The sequence below is a fragment of the Hippocampus bargibanti genome, linkage group LG03 (genome assembly GCF_051943395.1).
Source record: "Hippocampus bargibanti isolate YZ-2025 linkage group LG03, ASM5194339v1, whole genome shotgun sequence".
Classification (NCBI taxonomy): domain Eukaryota; kingdom Metazoa; phylum Chordata; class Actinopteri; order Syngnathiformes; family Syngnathidae; genus Hippocampus; species Hippocampus bargibanti.
The window spans coordinates 18,302,040-18,325,368 of record NC_142736.1 but is presented as its reverse complement, the minus strand read 5'-3'; the positions used below and the strand labels follow the sequence as shown (position 1 = coordinate 18,325,368).

Here is a 23,329-nt window from a genome sequence, read left to right as displayed (position 1 = left end):
GAGTCGTACACTTTAAATGACACATCAATAGTAGAAAATGTTCAAACATTTATTTATATTCGTCCCATTTTTTTATATCACAAAAACCTGCCATTTGAACAGGAGGTGTGTGAACGTTTTACATCCACGGTAACTAATTCGTGTAATGTCACAATTTAAAGCACCTGTGCTTGAATGACGTAACCGGACGCTGAGCGTATTCCAGCCAATGGGAGCGTAGCTGGTCCCAAACTTCTTCCGCTCAGGAGACTCCTGTTTCCACCAGAGTCCGATACGCTTCAGTCGCTGTTAGCAAGTGGCCAACGGTTGGACTTAACGCACAGCGAACGGGCGGTTCTCCTCCTGAAAGCCCGTTTGTCCGGTCAGTCAGATCTGCTTGTACACCTTGCAGAACCTTTGAAGATTGTCGTTGTTCGTCACCATGAAGAAGATAAAAAGGCCCACACCCTGACGTCCACTGTGGTGTCAGTGACGGACCGTCGCCGTTCCGGCGACTGACATGGATGCGAGTGACATTAAGGTAGTTCACGTTCCTAAATTACGTGCTATAATGTTGAAAATTGCTTACTCGATATGTGTAGCCAGACACATTTAAAACGCACGTTATTTTGAGATGGTCATTTCATTAGATATTGCTTAGCATCGTCAGGAAAGCTAACGGTCACGGTGTTTTTCCACATATCGGCTATGAGCCATCGATAATTGTTTTGTGTTGTTTTTCTTTGTTTTATCCGCGTCTCGTGTGTGTGATTTTGTCGCTTGTGAAGGATAAGCTTCAAGTCCCATATATTTTCATATTCTTCTGCGATGAGAAGTCTACGTTGACGCTAACTCGGCTTGTGGCTACATGAGCCAAAACATCTCAGCTGTCACTGAGCGACGCTTGGAAACAGCGACAGCTGAGCTTCAATTCACATGTTCACTCCCGATCGACGCAGAAGGAACTCTCGTGGTACCTTTACATAATTCGCGAGAGTGCTTCTTTTAGGTGAGGCGTTGAGCTTTAATAAGTAATGGGAAGAAGGATGTCTGGTTCTACAGCATTGATGACATTCCACTGTCGTGCGTGCGTGAGTGTGTGTGAGACGGGGGCAGAGGCATTCGGCTCGCCAATATTTTGGCATGGGACGTCATAAGGTGTGGTGTGCTTTTCTGACCGAACGACAACAAAACATGTTGGAATAATTTACCGTACGTCATACTTACGACATATCAGACGCAACAGCATCACACATACCTGCTCTATTAAGTCCTGTTATTAGATAAGAGAGCATTTATTATCAAACTGTTGACATCCAATTTAAGATGTCCTGTATTTTGCTTTTCTACATTCATTTCTTTCATAATTTTGCTATTGTGAAATGTAAATTTCGATAAAGGCAAATCCAATCCAATATACACTTTGTTTCACAAGAGGGGTTTTTTGTTGATTGGTAAAATGTCTAGGATACATGAAAACAAAGACTGTCCTCAAGTCACTTTTTTGGACTCTGAGAACAATGTTTGCACTTCTAGTATGACCTTAACAGGGATTTTAATGATATCAAATACATGCTTAAATGGTTTTGATTAACCTTCATATAGGGAAAACATTGCCAACAGTTCTCATCTGAGAATGTATTCCGAATCAAGGAGAAATTTACATTTCACAGCAGCAAAGTTATGAAAGGAAAGAAAGAAGTCGAAAAAAACTAAATACAGGAGCTGCTGGAAAGTCCGCCACACTCGCGGCGCCATCTTGAAGTCAAAAGAACAAAAAACAACGAAATAACATAATATTATGCGTCTGTGTAAACTCTCAGTTGTACAGGAGTGGTCCATCAATGAAAAGGTTTCTTCAGCCGTCATCTGTACTTCTTTGAAGGTGTTGGACGTTTCGCTTCTTATCCATGATGCTTTTTCAGCGAACTAAAGTCTTATTGGCATGGCGGTGCCGGACACTGCTGTGATAGGTGATAGGACTAATCCCTGCAGCTCCACTGATAGCTACTATTGTCCTGACTGACGACTGGCCTGATTGCCCAATTGACCCTGGTATCACCTCATCAGCATGACTAATCCTATGGTGCCTAAACAGTCTATTGTACGAACGATCCAAATTGAACCTCACCCCACCATTACGGTTCAGGGAAGGATTTTGCTGTTTTGTGAAAATAGCTTCTTTTACTCCCCTTTCAAACCATCCATTTTCTTTCCCTAAGATTTTAACCTCATTGTCATCAAATGACTGGTTGCTAACTCTTAGGACCTAAGACTTAGGTGCATATGTACTGCCTATTGAGGCATATCAGGAGAGCACTCACAAACTGTGGTTACCCTCAGTGGTCCCTGTCAATAGTCCCCCCAGTGCACTCACCGTAGCCAAACACAGATACACGACATATATGTGTGCAGTGCTACCAGTGACATTCACTAATAATTGAAGTCATAAATGTATCGCACAAAGATGCTCTCACAAAACAAAAGCCACAGTTGATGGTCGTCCATATGTGTTGGCTCCATCGCTCACAAAGGATACACATTTGCCTGTGACCTCAATGCAACTTTCACAATTGCAGCTATTCTTGACACACGAGCAGATGCGCGCACACACGCACTGACAGTCAGTCAATGGTTGTGTCCTCTTGGAGCCGTTCAAAACAATGTAACATTCCAATTATCACCTGTCGGTTCCAAATTCCAGTTTCACGACCTGTGCATGTCTGGTCTTACTCATTCTTCCTTTCAGTGTAATTAGCTTATCTAATGTTGCTGTATCCCCTTAAGACTTAATCCTGTCACAGCCTACCATGGTAGCCTATTTTCTACCGCTGCAAAGCAATCACTTAGAGCCGTATCTTGCCTCTTGAAAGTCAACATTACTGTTTGGTTTTGGTGAATTGTCTATTCAGGCGTAATCTGCCACATTTCTCTGTAGACATGACATTTCTGGATGTGGGAAGGGAGAAGTGGAGGGCGAAATAAACCACGCAGCGCTAAGGGTCGTGTGACACAATAGATGTCTGTGCTACATGCACAGACTTCACTGTAAATGCCAAGCACTGTTTGAGAGAAATTAGGAAGCCTCTTTGTTCGCAAAACTTGCTCACTCCTCTTTTTAATTGTCGATCTTGGACAGAGGATCAAGAACACAATTTGTTTTTCAAACAAACAAATTACTCAACCCAATCTTTTCATTATACTTTGGCACACATAGACACACATAAATTGATTGAATCTGTAAATAATTCTAGAAATGTCAAATGCAGTTGTTTTCTGAATACACAGTCTTTTTTTTCTGAAGACCTAGTTTATGTATTCACCAAAGCCTGATAGAAAAATGTATGCTCGTTGTGTGCATACATGCAACATTCTCATTCAACTGTGATACATGTGTATAAATACCCATGGCAACTAAAAATGAAATCCTTGACCTTGTGAATATTAAAACAATAATTTAAAAAGTAACAATTTGTTGTGAGTAGTGCAATGTGTATTTTTCCAATGTGATTATTTGCCTCACGAGTGTAGAAGGAAGTTCATCACAAAAAAATGCCTCTGCTTAGTTGAGTTAACTTGCCGCTAACATTTTTGTTTTGTTTTCTGTTGTTCCGGGTTCATGTTAAATCTGTGCCCTGCATCTGCGTTTTGTCCTACATTTGTAGCACTAGCAAGGATGAAGTGAGGAGGGCGCTGAAGAGGATGAAGGGGGGAAAGGCACTTGGGCCTGATGATTTACCAATCGAGGTATGGAAGTGTCTTGGAGAGGTGGCGGTGGTGTTCCTGACTGGGTTATTCAACAAGATCTTAGATGGTGAACAGATGCCTGAAGAATGGAGACGAAGTGTACTCGTGCCCATTTTTAAGAACAAAGGAGATGTGCAGAGTTGTACTAACTACAGAGGAATAAAGTTGATGAGCCATACAATGAAACTCTGGGAAAGAGTAGTTGAAGCAAGACTAAGAGCAGAAGTGAACATTTGTGAGCAGCAGTATGGCTTCATGCCAAAAAAGAGTACGACAGATGCAGAAGGTCAGAAGGAATTGCATTGTGTCTTTGTAGATCTGGAGAAAGCGTATGACAGGGTGCCCAGAGAAGAGCTGTGGCATTGCATGAGGAAGTCTGGCGTGACGGAAAAGTATGTCAGAGCGGTGCAAGACATGTATCGTGACTGTAAGACAGTTTTGAGGTGTGCTGTCGGTGTGACTGAGGAATTCAAGGTGGAGGTGGGACTCCATCAGGGGTCAGCTCTGAGCCCCTTCTTGTTTGCTATGGTGATGGACAGGCTGACAGACGATGTTAGACAAAAATCTCCTTGGACCATGATGTTTGCAGATGACATTGTGATCTGTAGCGAGAACAGGGAACAGGTGGCGGAGAAACTAGAGATGTGGAGATATGCCCTGGAAAGGAAAGGAATGAAGATCAGTCGCAGCAAGACGGAATATATGTGTGTGAATGAGAGGGATCCAAGTGCAAGAGTGATGCTACAGGGAGAAGAGATAAAGAAGGTGGAGGATTTTAAGTACTTGGGGTCAACTGTCCAGAGCAATGGAGAGTGTGGAAAAGAGGTGAAGAAGCGTGTCCAGGCAGGCTGGAGTGGCTGGAGAAAAATGTCAGGTGTGATGTGTGATAGAAGGGTTTCAGCTAGGATGAAAGGAAAAGTGTATAAAACCGTGGTGAGACCAGCCATGATGTTTGGACTGGAGACAGTGCCACTGAAGAAAAGACAGGAAGCAGAGCTGGAGGTAGCAGAGCTGAAGATGTTGAGGTTTTCCTTGGGAGTGACCAGGTTGGATAGGATCAGGAATGAGTACATTAGAGGGACAACTCATATTAGAGGCTTTGGAGAGAAAGTCAGAGAGGCCAGACTGAGATGGTTTTGACATGTCCACAGGAGAGAAAGCGACAATATCGGGAGAAGGATGCTGAGTCTTGAACTGCCAGGCAGGAGACCGAGAGGAAGACCGAAGAGGAGGTTTATGGATGTGGTCAAAGAGGACATGAAGGTAGCTGGTGTGAGAGAAGAGGATGCACAAAACCGGGATAGATGGAGGACATTGATTCGCTGTGGCGACCCCTGAGGGAAAAGCCGAAAGGAAAGAAGAGAAGATCTTTTTAATTTTTTTAAAAACATAATCAGAGGCCAGATACTTGCACGTTTGGCGATATTACGTCTATTTATATAGAACCCGCTGCAAGCACATTGGTGATTGGCTGGCATAGTGGAAAGTTTCTGGCAATATAATGGAATTTGGATTTCATCCATGAATGCTGTCATTGGGCCTCATTCAGTGAACTTGCATAGGTACAAATCGTTGATTGATCAATATCTTCACGCATGAATTTGTGCAGATTATTTCAACCAATTGGTATCATCCTCAGTTCATGTGTATGGCATGAGGGGAGTCAAACACATATTATATGTAAACTGCAGTGAGTACACCTGCACACTTATTTATTCATGAATACTTTAATAACAATGTTTGTTCATTGATCGGCTGACTTTTTTTCTGCTTGTTTTGTGCACATTATTCTGCACTTAAGTTTGGATTTAACTTAAAAATGATCGACATGATTGTTCTATGTTGTCAAGTTCTGTCGTCAGCATTTTTTTTTAATCATAGTATGGTAACCATTCCAAAAAGAACAAATTCAAACCATTTATCTTGTAATTTATTTATTCAAGCTCTTGCAACTTTAAATTTCAACTGCGACGAGTCAAGTGGATGTGTGGGTGGGCGTTAATTATATGGAAACCAGCACTGCGTCATTTCGGCGCTGTCATTTGTAATGAAATCTGGTCTTTCTCCAATAGGCCAGTACAAACGGGAATCTGTCAGTCATTTTCCGTATATGCTCAACTTGTGCGGCGAGTATGAACATTTCTGCAAATGTATTAATGAATGAAGCTTGTTATGTTGGCTCTGAGAAGAGAACGGTGTTCCAACTGATATTTATGATTTTTTTTAGAACTACAGTATTTTGAAATGAGGGCAAGTGATTCGATTAGTCAGGCCATAGCCATGTCTGTGAGAAAAGTAGACCTTAACTACCATTTTCTGACATCCTCAAAAGGTGGAGGGAGGCATCAATTACTTGGCTATCGTTGATGTTCACGCTGCATATTGGTCGGAATAACCCAGCTTTGCAATGAACTTTTAATTGTCATCTACATCTGTCCTATTTCATGGTTAATTTGATTCTGTTTTTCACACTCCTAAAATACTCCTGCTTCACTTTTTACAGGATGTGAAACTTTCCGCTGAAGTTGAACCATTCATCCCCCAGAGAAAAGGTCTCGAAGGATCCCTGATCAGCATGAGTTTGTCTGGAGAGCTGGGAGGAGGAGGTGGCGGAGGCATAGGAGGAGCCAACGAAGGGGTGGAAACTACTCCTATACCCAGTTACCTCATCACCTGTTACCCATTTGTTCAGGAGAACCAACCCAACAGGTACTGTCAGTGTCACAGACAGGGAAATGAACCCGCTAATTCATATGCCGCACTGCATTAGCCTAATTTTTGGAGCTTGCGTCTTACTCTTTTACTCATGGCTGAATTTGAATTGCATATGGAGAAGACAATACCCTTTGAATGGGAAGAATCCTCTCATGATACATAGTCTCGCGCCGTTTCCTGACTTTTTCTCCCCTCCCATCATTGTTCTGCCTCTGCTGCAGTCTGTGAGCAGACCTCTTCACCAACATCATTGTCCCTTCTGTCTATAGTTAAGTGCACCTCTCACTCTTTTGGTGACTTTTCCATTTGCAGGATAAACAATATGTTTTCCTGTTTTGAAAATATTTGCTGAGAGTTACATAGCAACCTCTAATGCAGTAACGACAAAGAGTATACACATTTATATGGTTTCACTAAACTCAGTTTTGAAAATAAATTTGACAGCAGTACTTTAATTCAACAAATTATTTGATGAGTGAGGGTGGTTGATTTTAAGATCGTGTAACACAACTCCCTCTGGGGTTCCAAGTGGACATGGCACTCCAATCAGTTTCCATTGGCCTCCTTTTTTCCACACTAGTGATCATCTATATCCTGAACACATCAGTGCCTTTGTTTCCTTCCGCACTATTTGAATGCAAGGAAATGACTGAATGCTATAGCTGGCTCGTTGTTAAAACCTTTCTGTAGCATGACTGCAACATTTTAACAACTCATCATGTACTTGACTGTGGTACCACATGTGCACCTATGCCTTACAAGGCCTTTCCCCTCTGAACAACATCTTACATTTGTTGATTTTTCTTCTTGTTGTTGTTTAATGTCCAGAATAAGATCATAATGATGGAGTATACTGTACACTTTGTTTTGTAAGTAAGTTCAATACTTGCTGCCTCTTCATGAATAACTAAAGGATTTCAATGAATTCAACTGCACTTGTCAGGACCTTTTCACCATCTCTTCATTTATTTATCTATTTATTTGTTTGTTTGTTTATTCCTTCGTTTATTTATTCATTATTTGTTTAATAATATAAGCAGCTTCCACATTTTCTGCCTGCCTGAACAGAGGAGCTAGTTTACAAAAGCCAGTGTCATGTTTTTTTCTTTTTTTCCTTCTGTAGCCCCCTTTGTAACTACATATAAAAATGGCAAGTTCAATGATAAAAAGTATATTGAGGTCACGTGCTGTTAATAGCTGGGTCACGAGAGTCCAAAAAAATATTTCTACTTTACTGTTACATTAGAAGGAATTTCACAAAAAAAGGACATCTAAGACAGAAAAAGAAAGACCGTCAGTCAATGAATCCATGTTGCCCCCCATCCCTCCCTTTTTTGTGGGAAGTGTCACGCAAATGATATCCTGTAATCACTGACCGTATACTGGCTGCAAAGTGTTGTCAAATTAGGTTTGTGATTCTGTTTACATCCAAATTTTTTGGACATACAATATGCGCTCAACAAATTCTGTTGGATGGTAGTCATGAGATGTCAAGGGTTGGTAAACATACTGTTTTCAGAGTATAAATCATTCCTTTCTTGTTCTTTACAGACAGCATCACCCAATGTACAATGGAGGGGACCTGCGCTGGCATCAGCCCAACCCTAGCCCCGGTGGTCCATACCTAGCATACCCAATCATGTCTTCCCCTCAGCCACCTGTGTCCAATGACTATGCCTACTACCAGATAATGCCTGCCCAGTGCCCCCCTATGATGGGTTTCTACCAGTCATTTCCTGGCACTTATGCTGGGCCAGTGCAGCCTGGGGTAGTTAATCCAGTCTCGGCAGATGTTGGCGAAAGGCCTCTGCCCCATGGGACGGCATACGGGATAGCAAATCACAGAGGGAGAGGCGTGCTCCGACCTAATACACCAAAGGTAAAATTGGTTTACTCTTTGTCTTGTCGCATACACACATAGACAAGTGTTGGTATCCCACTGTGCTCTTTTTGTGTGTAAACACACTAAGCATACCCAGTGAAATCAAAGGAGAGCACTGTCTCAGGAGATTATAAAGAAAATTAGTAGCCCATATTAAAGCAGTTTGATGTTCCTGTGCCACTGTATTGTATCATTCTCACGTTGAACATGTTTATATTACAGCATAACAGTCTTCCCCTCGCTGTCATGTAAAACAGCAACATTTAGGTCTTTGCCAGCCGGCAAGGGGCCGCCGCCCCCCAAACAGAACGTTGGCTGTGCAGAAGGACGTGTGCAACATTGGTCATGATGGTTGGACAAAGAAAGTACTACTGGTGGATGCAGCCCAGCAGACAGGTACCCATCCTTTTACTGCAGTTTTGTAAGAAGAAACAAATAATACCCTGGTATACAAATATATAATGTCGCCCAAGTGTTCAACTTTTATTTTACCTGTTTAATGAAGCAGTTTTTTGACTCAAAGTATTTTACTTTCGTTTTAGAAAGGAATTTAGGCTCGCTGCCAATAACAGCAGCATCTGGTTATACAGGTTGAGGATGCAAACAATTGGGTTTCCAAACAAACCCGGAATGTAGAAATTCCTGTGTGGTTATCCACGTCTATGCAATCCATGATGTGTCTCGTCATTTTTCTGTTTTTAGGAAAGTAAATAAATGTTGTATGTCTATGAAAATGTCATATATTTTTCAATCACAATGAATAATCTCACCACCTTTTAGTCCAATCATGTGTCTATTTATCTATTTGTCAGTGTAATGATCAATTAATAATCTGTTTTTTTCTCTGTAAATCTTTTAAAAGCAGCTAAGGTAAAAACCAGAAGGAAAGTTTTCTCTATAAAATGAAAGGTGCACTCATTTCAAGTGGAGTTTGATAGAGACGTAGCAGCAGTTAGCTGCAAATATTAAGAAGGAAAAGGTTATTGTCTGCTACACTTTCATGATGATGGAGTGAGTTTGATTAGGACCCCAAAGGAACTTTATAGTGACACAAAACCAGTTTATCATATTGACTGCTAAACTAGAAGAGCTTTAAAGCGCACATTAGCTGTAAACAATAGCAAGTTTGTTAATTAGCAGGCTACGCCTCACTCAATGGACGATGAATCAGACTTTCCATCTGGATAGTTGGTGTAGTTTTGACTCTGAACTGTAATATGTTTCCAGTTGGATCATATTGATAATCATGAAGTGTTGTGACAGTGTTATTTGTCTAATGTGATACCTCATCGTTAAGATTTCCCAGGTGAGGTATCTGGTCATTTTTTTGGGGAGCCAGCCAGTCCACTACCATGGAAGAACCGAACAAAGAGGCAACTAGCATCCAATGCAGCTGAAAGCTACAGCGATCGGGGTACCAGTGAAGTAGACATAGACAGTGACAGTGGATACTGTAGCCCAAAACATAGACAGGCAGCTGGAGTAACACCTCGAACAGCAGAGACCTCCGCATCATCCACAGTATGGCAACATGCTTTTTTTGTCTAAACAATGTTGGATTTTATAGGCTTGGCTTACCGTACGTTTGTTAATGCTCAATGGCATTTTTTTCATTTGGGCCTTACATTTCTTTCAGATCAATTTTATAGTATTCCAAAATTCTAGTGTGGTAAAATTACTTTCATAAGCACGATTAACTATTATCAAATTCAACTATGATATTAAATGTATTTTCTGTCTTTTTTGCTTTTAGGGAGTTGATACTGGTGTAATGACAGGTAAGTACAAGTAATAAGATCCACTCCACATGTTGAAAAAAAAACATCTAACCCTAACCCTAACCCAACCAAGATAATAAGGTTAAAAATGTGAATACTTGTTTTTCTGTTTGGATGGGACTGTATAAAAAATATGATTTATTTTGCAACATGAAAGAGGAAAAGTTAACACCATTGTCTTCATAGTTATGCTGTATCTTATATTTCTATTGCATTGTTATTGTGTACAGTTCATATTCTATTGCATTGTTATTGTGTACAGTTAATTTTTAAAATGTATTTTGTCCATGCAAATATTTGTTTTTATTTATTTCATTCACAATGTTTATGCTGTAAATGACAAATTTCTCCATTGTGAGAAAAAAAAATATTATCATGGTGGGAGAAAATCGGTTTTAACATATCAATGTTTAACAGTTATTTAGAATGCAATATGTTATCTACTATACGTATATTCAGTTAGTAACATCAAGATTCTTTGTGTCTCCTATCAGGTGCATGGGTAAATTTCCACAGAGCAGACCAGAGGAAAAATACAGAACAGAGTAACTTCTCAACGGTACACTGAAGATTACCTTGTTTGCATTGATGAAATCTCAGATTAGCTAAATTTGGTTTGTCTATTGTGTGTGATCATGTGTATGTTTTTATATGCATATACAGTATATTTAAAGAACAACCGACGTCACTTTTTTGTTTCCTAACTGACATCAGAAAAAAGCATCTAAAATACCCAAAACACGCCGTATGATATTTTTATTCAAATGCAAAACACCAATAAAAATGACTTAGTGTCCAAAATGTGCAAAAAATTGAGCTGCGAATTGGGCATTTTCAGAAAGTCCCGCCCCCAGTTTGTGACGTCACGCCAAGACATCTTGCATTGCTGGAGAATCAAAACAATGGCTTCAGATTCGGAGAATATGCTTTCTTGTTACACATCCAGTTATGAATATGATTCAAATAGTTCTGAAGAGGAAAGCATACATGTTTGCAATTGATTAAAGAATTTATTCCGTGCCATTTTGAGGCAACATTGAGGGGGTATGGAGCTTGGACGCCCTCTTCTGGCGGCTTTTGGGTGCAACACGAGGTCCCCAGACCAAACAAGTACAGCAAAATACATTGATGTGATGGAAGGACTGCTACAATGCACCATTTTTGTCGGTCAGGGGAGTTCCTTTAGTGACGTCACGTACGGACTCGTCACCAACTCAAAAACAAGACTTCCTGAATATTCAGCGCGAGTCTTAAAACGTAAAATAAAGCTAAATGTGGTGGAATCTTATTAAAATACGCTCAGTAGAAGTCATTTGAAGCCATTTTACAAATTATGGACACAACTTGTTCAGAGACGTTGGTTGTCCTTTAAATCCAGTGTAGTGGCCAAGAATAGAAATCGCACAAGGAATTTTGCAACATCATGGCAGCTAAAACACCTTCCAAATAAATATGAGGTCCTGTCAACCCGCTAGGAGAAAAACAATCAAAGATACACTGTTTTGTTTTTAGGATTTTCGCAGTGCCTGTCCTGGGCGTGGCCATCCAAACCAGTTGGAACAAAGACAGCAGCCAGTACTGGTCACACATGACGAGATCACCCCAGGGCCCCTTTACTTTGAAGTGGGGAAAACAAATATCATGTTAATGTACAATTTCACTGGTTCTCATTTTTATTTCTTACCCTAAGATTACTTTTGTCTTTCAAGGATGAAGATGAGAGGGATGAGTTCCCAGACCTACCCACTCGTGGTGGTGTCCAACGCTACTCCAAATCAGAAGCACCTCCAGCACAAATGCAAATGCAGCCAAAACTGCATAGAAATCTGGTAGGTGAAGTGTGTGCTTGTAGACTATTATTAGAAAGTCAAAAGTAAACATCAGTATACCGGTCATGCCAGTTTTGAGCTTTTTATACCATGTCCACATTATTTTGCCAGGCGTTGGGAACAGGGGTGTCTAGTTCATTTCTAGAAAGTTTCGCTGGGGAATTTTTGCTGTATTGTATAGTATGAATTGATATTTTTGTTTTCAATTCATTTAATGCCAAAACATAAACATATATTTGTAAAACCCCCATCATTTAGTGCCGAACGATTTAAAATGTGCGGATATTTTTTTATTTAATGTAAAAAAAATATCGATAAATAGCTTCGCACACCTTCCTCATGGTTGATGCTGTAGGAATTATTTTAGCATGATAAATCAGCACAGGATGGTAGGAGTGGCTTTGATCAGATCTTAGTCGCAGAAAGTGGGAGTGGTATGGGGATCCTACGTCATAAAGTGACATGCGGAAGCAGTTTAGTGTTGCGAAAATGGGTAAATACCAGCAGCCAACTCTACAACAGAGATTTTTCAAATCAAATAAAGATGTCGGAGTAATTTCGTCATTCTTGACGAGCATGCACACATGCGCAAATCCCATTCAGAAGTGACAAAACAATTCCTGTTCAAATGTTTTCACAGCTAGAAAACCTCGCAGACAACTCGCCGATGAACATTGTGCAGACCCCAATCCCGATTACAACATCTGTTCCCAAGAAGGCCAAGAGTCAGAGGAAGAGGGCTTTGGCTGCTGCTATGGCCACTGCTCAGGAATACTCAGAGATTAGTATGGAGCAGCAGAAATTACAAGTAGCGTCATGTACTCCAAACTCAATGCTCATCTACAGTTGATCACCTAAATAGACTGACCTTGTTCTGTTCTTTTCTTTTTTCTCTCTACAGGAGGCTCTCACCAAGGCTGCTGGAAAGAAGAGCAAAACTCCTGTCACACTGGATTTAGGAGACATGTTGGCTGATTTGGCGAAACAGCAGTTGGCAATGAAGGCCAAACAACTCACCAATACCAAGCCACTATCTTTTGCAGGTATCCTATCCCAAATTGATTGGCATTTAAAATCACCGCTCACTAATGAGACTCTCTTGGGATCCTGCACTTTTCTTCCGATGTCTATTCACTTTTTTTATTTTCCTGTAGTTGGAACAACTATGCCATTCCACAGTACAGGCAGCTTGGCGGCTATGTTAAAGGGTCAACCTCAAGCATACTTGGGCTCCCTGAACACTCTGGATTCAACTGACCCACGTATTAAACGAGGGAAAGAGCGGGAGATTCCCAAAGTCAAGCAACCAACAGCTCTCAAAAAGGTTATTCCTTGTTTTTCAATTATTCAGGCGGAGGCACTTTGGACCATATTTAAAATTTATACACCGTCCCCTCCAAAACTATTGCAATGGCGAGGCCAATTCCTTTGTTTTTGTTGTATACTCAAAGACATCAAAAGACAAATCCGTCCATCCATCCATCTTATGCCGCTTATCCGGGGTTGGGTCGCGTGGGCAGCAGCTTCAGTAGGGAGGCCCAGACTCTCCGACCACTTCTTCCAGCTCATCCTGCCGGATCCCGAGGCGTTCCCAGGCCAACTGGGAGATATAGTCGATCCAGCGTGTCCCGGGTCATCCCCAAAAGAAAAATATGAGACAAAATTCATAATTCCAGCTTTGGTTTGATGATATTTATATCTATATGTGTTAAATAACTTTTTGTGTGAAGCCACACTTTTCAAATGAGCCAAAGTATTGGGGCATGTGACTGATGTCGGGTTTTGCCTGCAAAGGGATCTTGTTTTTTTCTGTAATGTGAAGAGTGCAATTCATTTATTTTTCCAAATCCAACCTGGATCATTGTCATACATGGATCTAAAAAGGATATGTACAAGATGTGTGTGTAGTGTATACACACACAACAGGACACTGCATTTGACATAAAGCTGACAATTGCTCTCAGTGTTTATTTCTCTTGTGTTTTTCTCTTTTTTAGATTATTCTGAAGGAGAGAGAAGACAAAAAAGTTAAAACAAGCATGGCGCGACAGTCACATGGCCAAGAAGAGGATGGGGATGATTGTTTACATTTTACTGAAGATCTTTCCCAAGAGCCTGTTTGCCAAGAAGGTGGGGAAAATTAAATATATGAGTACCGTTGTTCATTGTTTCAATACCAAATCCTCATCAACAGTTAAAACATGAAATGGCCTCACCCCACCTTACCTCTCTGATCTCCGCCCCTATGCACGTGCCTCACGTCTAGACTAGACACTTATTAGAGTTACCAAGAACTAAGCGATGGTTTAGGGGAGACTGCACTTTTTTTTTGCTGGTCCCTCTCTTTGGAATGTCCTCCCACTAAACTCATTTTTATTCTTTGGCTTCTGACTCAGTATGACATTTAATTGTTGGTTTTCTTTTCACTGTTTATTTTCGCTTTATGTTTCAGAAAATGGCCTGAGTGTACCCAGTGACACATCTCTCTCCCCAGCCAGCCAGAACTCGCCATACAGCATCACGCCTGTATCACAGGGTTCCCCTTCGAGCTCAGGCATTGGAAGTCCAATGGCTTCAAATGCAATCACAATAATCCACAGTCGTCGTTTCAGAGAGTAAGTGACTCTCTCTCGCAATCCCTTTCAGAAATCTGCCGAATAGTTGTCGCACCCAAAAATAGACTTGACTGGGAGAAGCATCTACAAGTTAGCTGATATGTTTTTGTAATGTAAGGGCTGTCCTTTGTAGAATAGATAATTGTAGAGGATGTCTCTGATGTCTTGACACATTGTGCCTTCTCAGCAAAAATATTTTCAAGTAGCCACAAACATTTCTTTGTGTCTTCTGCTGGAGCGGCTGTATTGTCCTCCGCGCCCACCCTTCTCCAGCGACCCTTCTCCATATTTTGCATTGACATCTTCCAAACGGCCCACGTAGCTCGGTTCCCCGTCTTCCTCTGGTGTGACCATCAGATTGATATATAAGCAGAATTAATAACTTAAAGGATAAGGTTGTGTTTTTATTCATTTTATACTACGGTGGTACCTCTACTTACAAAATTAATTTGTTCCAGTCGAAATTTCTGAACTGGAAAATTTTCCAAGGAAAGATGCGTTTTCCATGTAAATGCGTCTCTCTTCCAAGCACACTCTAAATTCATACAGAAATGTTTTCTAAAGCATAAAAGTGCATCAAAAGATGTAACAAATTAATGTTACAATTTGATTATTGCATGATAAATGAAAAATACAAATAAATAAAACAAAGAATACAGAATAAAAATGGTCATTTAACATTTAGCGTCCTCATCTGTTTTGCAGTCTTTAAGTCATGTTATCTCTCAGAAGTGGTTTTAGTCTTCCATTTTGTAAAGAACTGATCCAAGGATGTCTGCGTTTGTCGGGTTTTAAAAATCGTTTGAACAAACATCAGCACAGTGAGCGATCATCAGACTTGTGAACACTTCCTGGATGATTCACATTTAGGTTAAATGGAACACTTAATGGCATGAGGGTCGCTGCAGAGACACATCTATCTACACACATAGACACATATTTTAGAGGTCCCTCTTAGCCAATGGGAAGCCAGAAATATGCTAGGTCCTCGCCATTGGCAGAGTAGCTGTAAGTATGTTCCGTTTAGGAAACCCGGGACTGCGAAAAGCAGCCCATGCTGTATTTTTACCATTTATATCTTGTTTTTTTCATGACGAGGCAATATTTTTCTGCTGAAGGTGTTTTGTAAATTTTGTATGAAGAGACATTCGTAAGTAGAGGTACCACAGAATACCAAATCGCCAACGACCATTCCAAACTCCAAAGAAAAGCAAATCAGAATCACAGCTTGGAGACATTATGGTGCGGAAGTTTTTTGTATTGTTTCTTGTTGACGTTTGTGGAGATTTCTATTTTCCCAAACCGATGTGTCATGTTGTCGCCCTCCACAGGTACTGTAACCAAGTGCTAAGCAAGGAGATTGACGAAAGCGTGACACTCCTCCTCCAGGAGCTTGTTCGTTTCCAAGAACGTTTCTCCCAGAAGGACCCCAACAAGGCCAAGTCTAAACGGCGCCTCGTCATGGGCCTCCGAGAGGTTACAAAGCATATGAAGCTGCGTAAGATCAAGTGCGTCGTTATTTCTCCCAACTGTGAAAAGATACAAGCCAAAGGTGAGAACAGCAGAGCATTGAGACGGGCTCGTGTATAACTTGCTTTAACAGCTTTAACATTGAGGTGTGAGTGATCAGTCCAGATGTAATACAGTACATAAATGAAATTGTTTTAACTGTATCTATGTACGTACTCTGAAGCTGCGCCATAATTTTCATGCAATTTCATGTATCTTTTTTTTAAAACATATCCTCCATTATTTGCTATTTTTGTTCTCAGGTCAAATAAATGTACAGTGATACCTCAGCTTATGAATTTAACTGGTTCCCAGAAAGTGTGTGTAAGGCAAAACGTTCGTCTTTCAAACATTTATTTCCCATAAGAAACCATTAAAATGAGAATAATCTGTTCCCAGGTCCCCATAAAACAGTGTTCTCCTAAATACGCCTTATAACTACACAAAATATACCTTATTTTATGTATAATAAATGTGCTACTATATTGTTATTAAAGAAATAAACTACTGTACAATAAAGCCGTTTTATTTATCTTTGTAATGGTAGTTGTCAATGGATGACGAACTTCCATGTTGCCTCTTGATGATATCAGAGTGGAGTTGCCATGCTTTCTCGACGATAATACCCTCACTCACACCGTCCCCTGCTAGTTGCTTTAATCCAAATCAACAGAATTTTTTCTTTTGTGTCCTTTTCGGCTTAACACTAGCCTGTGGTGGGGTCTTTTTCGCTCCCATAATAGTAAAAGTATTCTCGATAGAAAACTAGTCCGCCATCCACCGTGGCGCTGTGTGGTTTGGTTCGTCCGTCGAGAACGAGTTCGTATGGCAAGATTATATTCTTCCGAATTTAATGTTTGTATAGCGAAAAGTTGATGAGCTAAAGCATTCGTAAGTTAAGGTGTCACTGTACTAATATTGCGGCATTTAGACGAATCTTAGTGTGTGTGTGTGTGTGTGTGTGTGTGTGTGTGTGTGTGTGTGTGTGTGTGTGTGTGTGTGTGTGTGTGTGTGTGTGTGTGTGTGTGTGTGTGTGTGTGTGTGTGTGTGTGTGTGTGTGTGTGTGTGTTTGTCTTCTAACTGTAATAACAAACCCCTTTTAAGGTGGAGACAAGCTGTACCCGCACTGTACTGGATACCATACTCAGTGCGTTGATGTGTGTGTGTGCTGTGTTGCAGGTGGTTTGGATGAAGCTCTGTACAATGTAATTGCTATGGCCAGAGAGCAGGGGATCCCGTTTGTTTTTGCTTTGGGCAGAAAAGCGCTCGGCCGCTGCGTTAACAAACTAGTGGCTGTTAGTGTGGTTGGCATCTTCAACTATTCTGGAGCTGAGGTAAAACAGAAGTCAAATTCATTACCTTTGTTTTTGCCTGTATTCCTTTTTGGTAGCCCTCCATTAAATAGAATACATCTTGTCATCTGCCTCTTTCAGCGTCTATTTGACCACCTAGTGTCGCTAACAGAAGAGGCCAGGAAGGCCTATAAGGAAATGGTGTCCTCTTTGGAGCAGGAGCAGGCGGAGGAGGTTTTGAAACATGTTAAAAAAGTGCCGCACCACATGGGGCATTCGCGCAACCACTCTGCAGCGTCTGCTACCTCCTTTTGCTCCGTCATCTCTGAGCCTATCTCGGAAGTTAATGAGGAGTATGGTGAGTGAGATCCTTTTTGTCCCGTTATGTTATTACAGCCGTTGCCGTTTTTTGATTGTTGGGATGGAAACGTGTTGCATCAGTGATTCCCAACCACAAATTGCACATTTTCTGTCAGAGATGTTCGCTCGGACACTGAACAAAGGCTCGAACACAGAAAGATTGTCTTTTACAGCCGGGGTGTGAGCGCCTTTGACCAACAGCCAGCCTCTGCCGCCCTCTGCCAAGCTATTTATTGAGAGGATATACAAATTTAAGTGATACATTAGTAAAACACAGACTTCTTGATTTCAATAACACACCACTGGATGTCCCATGGTACAAGCACCAACATCCATAGACCAACGAAACATAGACATTTTAATGGGTTGTCTTTCCATGAACTGATAGATTTGTAACCTGACTCATGAGCTCTTCCTGTGAAGGAGTTTACTAAGTCCTAAATTACGCCCAAGGCCAGATCTCCTACCTGAGGATGACGGTTTAATAGGCTGTCACATAGCCTGGTTGTGTCTGTTCACCTCAGATTGACCTCAGATTTTCTGTGCTTCCATTGTGTGCCTTGTGTTCGGCCAACTAAGCATACAACACAATGAATGAAACCTTTAAATATGATAACTTCTTCTCTGTCTATTGTCTATCATTTTCCCATGTGCATTGCTCCCCAAAAAAATGCAAGCGCACCTCAATTGGTTTCTCACAGTGTTTTCATGTGCATATTTGTCCTAAGAAAACTTTCATCAAGCCTTTCCCACTTACTGCAGAAACCAACTGGAGAAGTATGGTTGAAAATTCTGACATGCCGGAGCCAGTGGAGGCCGAAAGAAGTGGCCCATCCCCTTCCGTTGCGCCCCACAGAGACAATGAAACCCCGGCAGCCCCACCAAACGCCATCCCGCAGAGGGCAGCGCTCCCAACGCAGGCCCACGGCGAGCGGGATGAGGTCCGCGCCGATGACCGCTTGGAACTGGCCTCCCAGCAGAGCACTGAGACGGGCTCGCTGGATGGCAGCTGCAGGGGCCCACTCAACTCCTCCATCACCTCTACCACCTCCACCCTGGTCCCCGGCATGTTGGAGGAGGCAGAAGAGGAGGACGAGGAAGAGGAAGATTACACGCCCGAACCTATTTCCATGGAGGTGCCCACCCTCAATAGCCGCATCGAGTCGTGGGTCTCAAAGACCCTGGAGAACATGCAATTGGGAAAGAGCCAAAACAGTACAGAGGAGGAGGAGGAGGATGATGAAGAGGAGGATGAGGAAGAAGAGGAGGAAGAGGACGATGAGGAGGAGAGAGCACAAAGCGAGGATGAGGAACGCCTTGTTTTAGATGGGATTGCAAATAGCAACTTGAAGAGCAAAGAACAGGTGGAGGTTAAAGAGGTCACGGCCTGACGTTGTTTCTCCTCCCTCTCTCCTTCCCTCCCTTCTTCCTCTTCCCTTCTGGTCTCTGCCACAAGTTCTCATCCCATAACACCAGCAGCTACTCTTGCCTTTCCATCGCCGGACACCAGACTTAATCTTGCAGCTAACTAGCACATTTGGGTGTACACGGGAGCTAATTCTCAAAATGATCACCAATCTTTTCCACTTGTGTGAAGCCAGAAACAAAAGTGATGCACGATGAGAGTTTCTCATTCTCAGGCAGAGGTTATCAAGTTTTTCATACCAAGTATCACCATCCGGAGCATATACATACATGCTGAATATCAGACCTAAATGTTCATGAAAATCGAGGCAGTGGTTTCTTTGCTGTCAGGCAAAATCCTCGCATCTCCAAAATCATTACTTCTCAGCAAAACCAAAACAGAACACGACGCTTGCTGTTCAGGTTGCTATCTTACTTTACCAACCTTGTTACATACTGATGTGCACCAACACTACTTTACATGTACTGTCGTCTAGTCAATAACCCGTTCAAAACCGGAATATAGCCATGTAAACATCTACAAAACGTGAATATGTTCATTCTACGTTTTTTTTAAACCTGATGTTCTGCACCTGCTTGATCCACAAGGAATCTTGGTTTTGAGTACCGGAAGTATTTTTACACAACCCGCCTGGCGGGCAGTGCAACAAAAATATATGAACAGGAGCAAATAAACATTCAGAGATAGTCACATGCCACTATAGGTTAAAGATCATCTGCTTTTTTATTTTAGTATCTTTTTAAGTACTTTTTTGTGAAACGGATAGAATCCATGGGGTAAAGTGTACACGAACACAAAAATATTTATTTTATACATATGTAACACATACACACACACAACCAAATTGATCACAATGACCATACTTAACGAGAGTTACTTTGTCTGCTCCCACATGTAAACGAGTCTTTTTGACTGTTTTAGAAATCGGAATTTTGACAACCCGAATATCAAATGGCATAAAATTTTATACACATAAATGAACTTCTCATGACTGTCATTTTGGCATTTCCTTAGGATATCGCTGCAATAAAAGATATTTCGATACGTATATCGGCATATTTTAGAAGTGCAACAATTCGTTCCCATTTGACGCACTCGCATATTCCAATCAAAACTGGTGTTTTTGTGACACCCCAAGCTGACCGATGGGGAAACATGTGAAATGGTCATATGAGGCTTCCACCTGACAGCAACGGTATATTTTCCATTTGTTTAAGCCACTTCAAAATGAACCCATATATTAATATTAGCACTGCACCTAAATAGGAAAATAAAGATAATGTATACCAAAATGGTGAATATAAACGGTTTGAAAAGAATAAATGAGAATGTATTTAAAAGTTGAAAACAACCATAGTTAAGTGAACCAAATTTTGGGGAAAAAATGGTTTTAAGGAATTTTAACAGAGAATTTGAACATTTTTCATTTGTTTGTTGTTTACTGTGTTTTTTTTTTCCCCGACATCACATGATGAAGGCTACCTACTACTACACTTTGAGAATCATTGATCTAAGTTAGGGCAAATGTGGAACAAATCCAACAACGAATCATTTTACTTATGACAAAACTGATGCAGAGAAACATATGTGACAATTTGGTGCGGTTTTATAGGTTTGATGTACCATGTTTTAAGCGCCGTGTTCTGCAGAATGGCAGAAACATCCAGTTCATGATCAGGGTGAAAGATTTCTGCACTTCTGTTTTGGCCAGATTTTGGCTTATCTTCACCAAAATGACCCCTTTTTGTCATCAGTTCAGGCAATCATGACTCTGGAGAACAGGCTATTTAGCACACGCTATTTGGCGTTTTAGTAAATCAGGCTCCTAATCTCAGGTATCCGTCAGGGCAGACCACTCGCATGCCACGGAGAGGGTAAATGATCAGGTGGCAGCAGGTTCATTAAAAAAATCTTCTAACCTGCAACACTTGAAATTGGTAGAAACCTTTTACATGTTCCTCCTACCCTAAGTCGACAGTCTCCATTTCTGGGAAAAAGTTTCTTGGATAAGTTTCAGAGATCTCGTTACTGCTTGGCTCCCATCGTAATCGAGCCCAGCGAATTAACGTATCGGTGTGTGTGTGTTGGTTTACAGGGCACATATCTTACATTTACTTTGCCGTGCTCATGAGCTTTCCCTTTTTGTACATACTGTATTGTGTTCTTGAGAGCGCTGTCCCCTCACCTTGTTGATCCACGAGGGTTGATGGGAAGACAGAAGATACTTTCTCAAATTTCTCCTATTGATCTGCAAGAAGTGTTTTATTATCTTAGAATAAGTGGTTCCCCCCATTTTGCATTCGGATAATGTAAGAGGATTTAACTTCTAAGAAGTAAAATAGCATCTGTGTACAGTACTGGTTTGTCATATTGATCTTGCTGTGTTACTGTCCGTGTTCCATTTAGTTCGGCCTTTCCATGGAAGTATTTTCGGGGATGGGTAATGGTTTGATCCACCGACGTTAATCTCAATTGTAATCCATTCCAAACTATGATGTTTCATTGAAAAAGCAGTCTCACCAGTGTTGAAATTGTCACACTACAACTATCAAGATAGCGAAGGCCCTTGTTGACTAAAGCACGGCTCTCATCCACACTACTAATTCTAATCCTTTTAAGGACAGGTGTACTAAGAGGTTTTCATCATTGTAAGATTTGCAAGATCAAAAAAATAAATAAATACCAAGATCATTTTCGCAATTTGAATTAAATCAGTTGTGCTATTAAGTCACACATAATGGATCCTGAAAGTATTTGTAGTTTAATAAAAGGTACTCTTACCTTCTGGGCCTTTTTGCTGACACGTCCATCAAAGTATTCATTGACAAGCGCATTTTGTTTTGCACTCTGTATATATAATGCTAAAAAAGGTCTTGCGATTTAAAATGAGCAACAAAAAAAAAAACGTTCAAATGAAGTACTTTTCCAATGTGTACTATGTCTTTGATATGAATATGACGTGTCGACTACATCACTAGCAACATTGTATAGGCTGTATCTCAAAATCTCTAAACTATATGGACTGCTGATTAACATCATTAAAATGTTGTTGAACATAATTCAAATGAATATTTCATTTGTTTTTGCACAACATAGCATAAAAAAGAGGGAATGAAAAAAACATTGCATGCTTAGTGTTGTATTTAGTATATCCGATGCAAATTCAGATTGGATTGGATTTGCCTTTATTAGTCTCACAGTGGAGAAATTTACAGATGGGGCCCGATTCACTGGTCCTTGGAATTGTCTCAATGCTTTGAAGAGCAAGCGGTTGTGGCTGTTTAGCGAATTAATATCCATCAATTTCCAAATCCTCTAATGCACACAAGGATCTTGGGTATGCTGGAATGTTTCCAAACTGTAGTCGGTCGAAACTGGTTGCACACGTCTTTGCAGGTATCACACTTGGCGATAATTTTTATGGCGTTTCCATGAATCCAAAGGAGTACACGTCAGCGCCGCGGTGCGCACCTCTGACGCCACAAATCTCCCATGGATGTTTGTGGGTTTTGGGAGGAAACGGGAGAAAAGCCACACAGGCACGGGGAAAACATACAAACTCTCCACAGGAAGGCCGGAGCCTTCAGGTCTGCCCTGAGAGGTGGATGTGCTAACCAGTCGATCCCCAATCAAATCAATAATTACGCCAACATCTGGAACATTTGTAGTATTGTCCATGTCTGAAGTATGTGCACCTTCATTTGTTGTTCTAAAACATTAGTTGAAAATGCAAATAGGCTTGATCAGTGTATTCTGTTATGTATAGTCTAAACTAAATTAAGTCTTTGCATCTTCAAAAGTGACAAAAGCCACGATTGTTTGACAAAGTAGATAATGTGAAATGAGTTAGTGGTCAAAATTGGGTCAATGATAAAATTCTTGTATTCGCCACAAATGCATTAGAAATTAAGACATACAGATGGGAATGTAAACTTATTTTAATTTATTTTACACACACGGCTACATGACGTCTTATCCTCCTCACAAATATTATGTTTACATTAGGAGTTTGTGTGTGTGTGTGTGTGCGTGCGTGCGTGTGCGTGTGTGCGCGCGTGTGTGTGCGAGTGTGCGTGCATGCCTGTGTCTGCGTGCCTGTGCGTGTTTGTGTGTGCGGTACATTGAAATATTGCATAGATGAGAAGGTTCTTCAGCCGTCATCTTGGATAGGAGGCGAAACGTCCGACACCTTCAAAA

The 23,329-nt window shown here is 41.0% G+C and overlaps 1 protein-coding gene across 1 annotated transcript; it reads left to right on the top strand.

The window, feature by feature from the left end:
• The first annotated feature begins 250 nt into the window (after positions 1-250).
• secisbp2l (SECIS binding protein 2-like) lies at positions 251-22,191 on the top strand. The gene is made up of 18 exons (XM_088992377.1): positions 251-520; positions 6,230-6,435; positions 7,993-8,320; positions 8,581-8,719; positions 9,621-9,844; positions 10,077-10,101; positions 10,596-10,660; positions 11,614-11,724; positions 11,811-11,930; positions 12,571-12,738; positions 12,832-12,973; positions 13,085-13,254; positions 13,928-14,060; positions 14,383-14,545; positions 15,877-16,097; positions 17,234-17,388; positions 17,488-17,704; positions 18,469-22,191. The coding sequence occupies exons 1-18, from the start codon at positions 500-502 to the stop codon at positions 19,095-19,097; spliced, it is 3,237 nt and encodes a 1,078-aa protein (XP_088848503.1). The 5' UTR covers positions 251-499; the 3' UTR covers positions 19,098-22,191.
• The last annotated feature ends 1,138 nt before the right edge of the window (positions 22,192-23,329 follow it).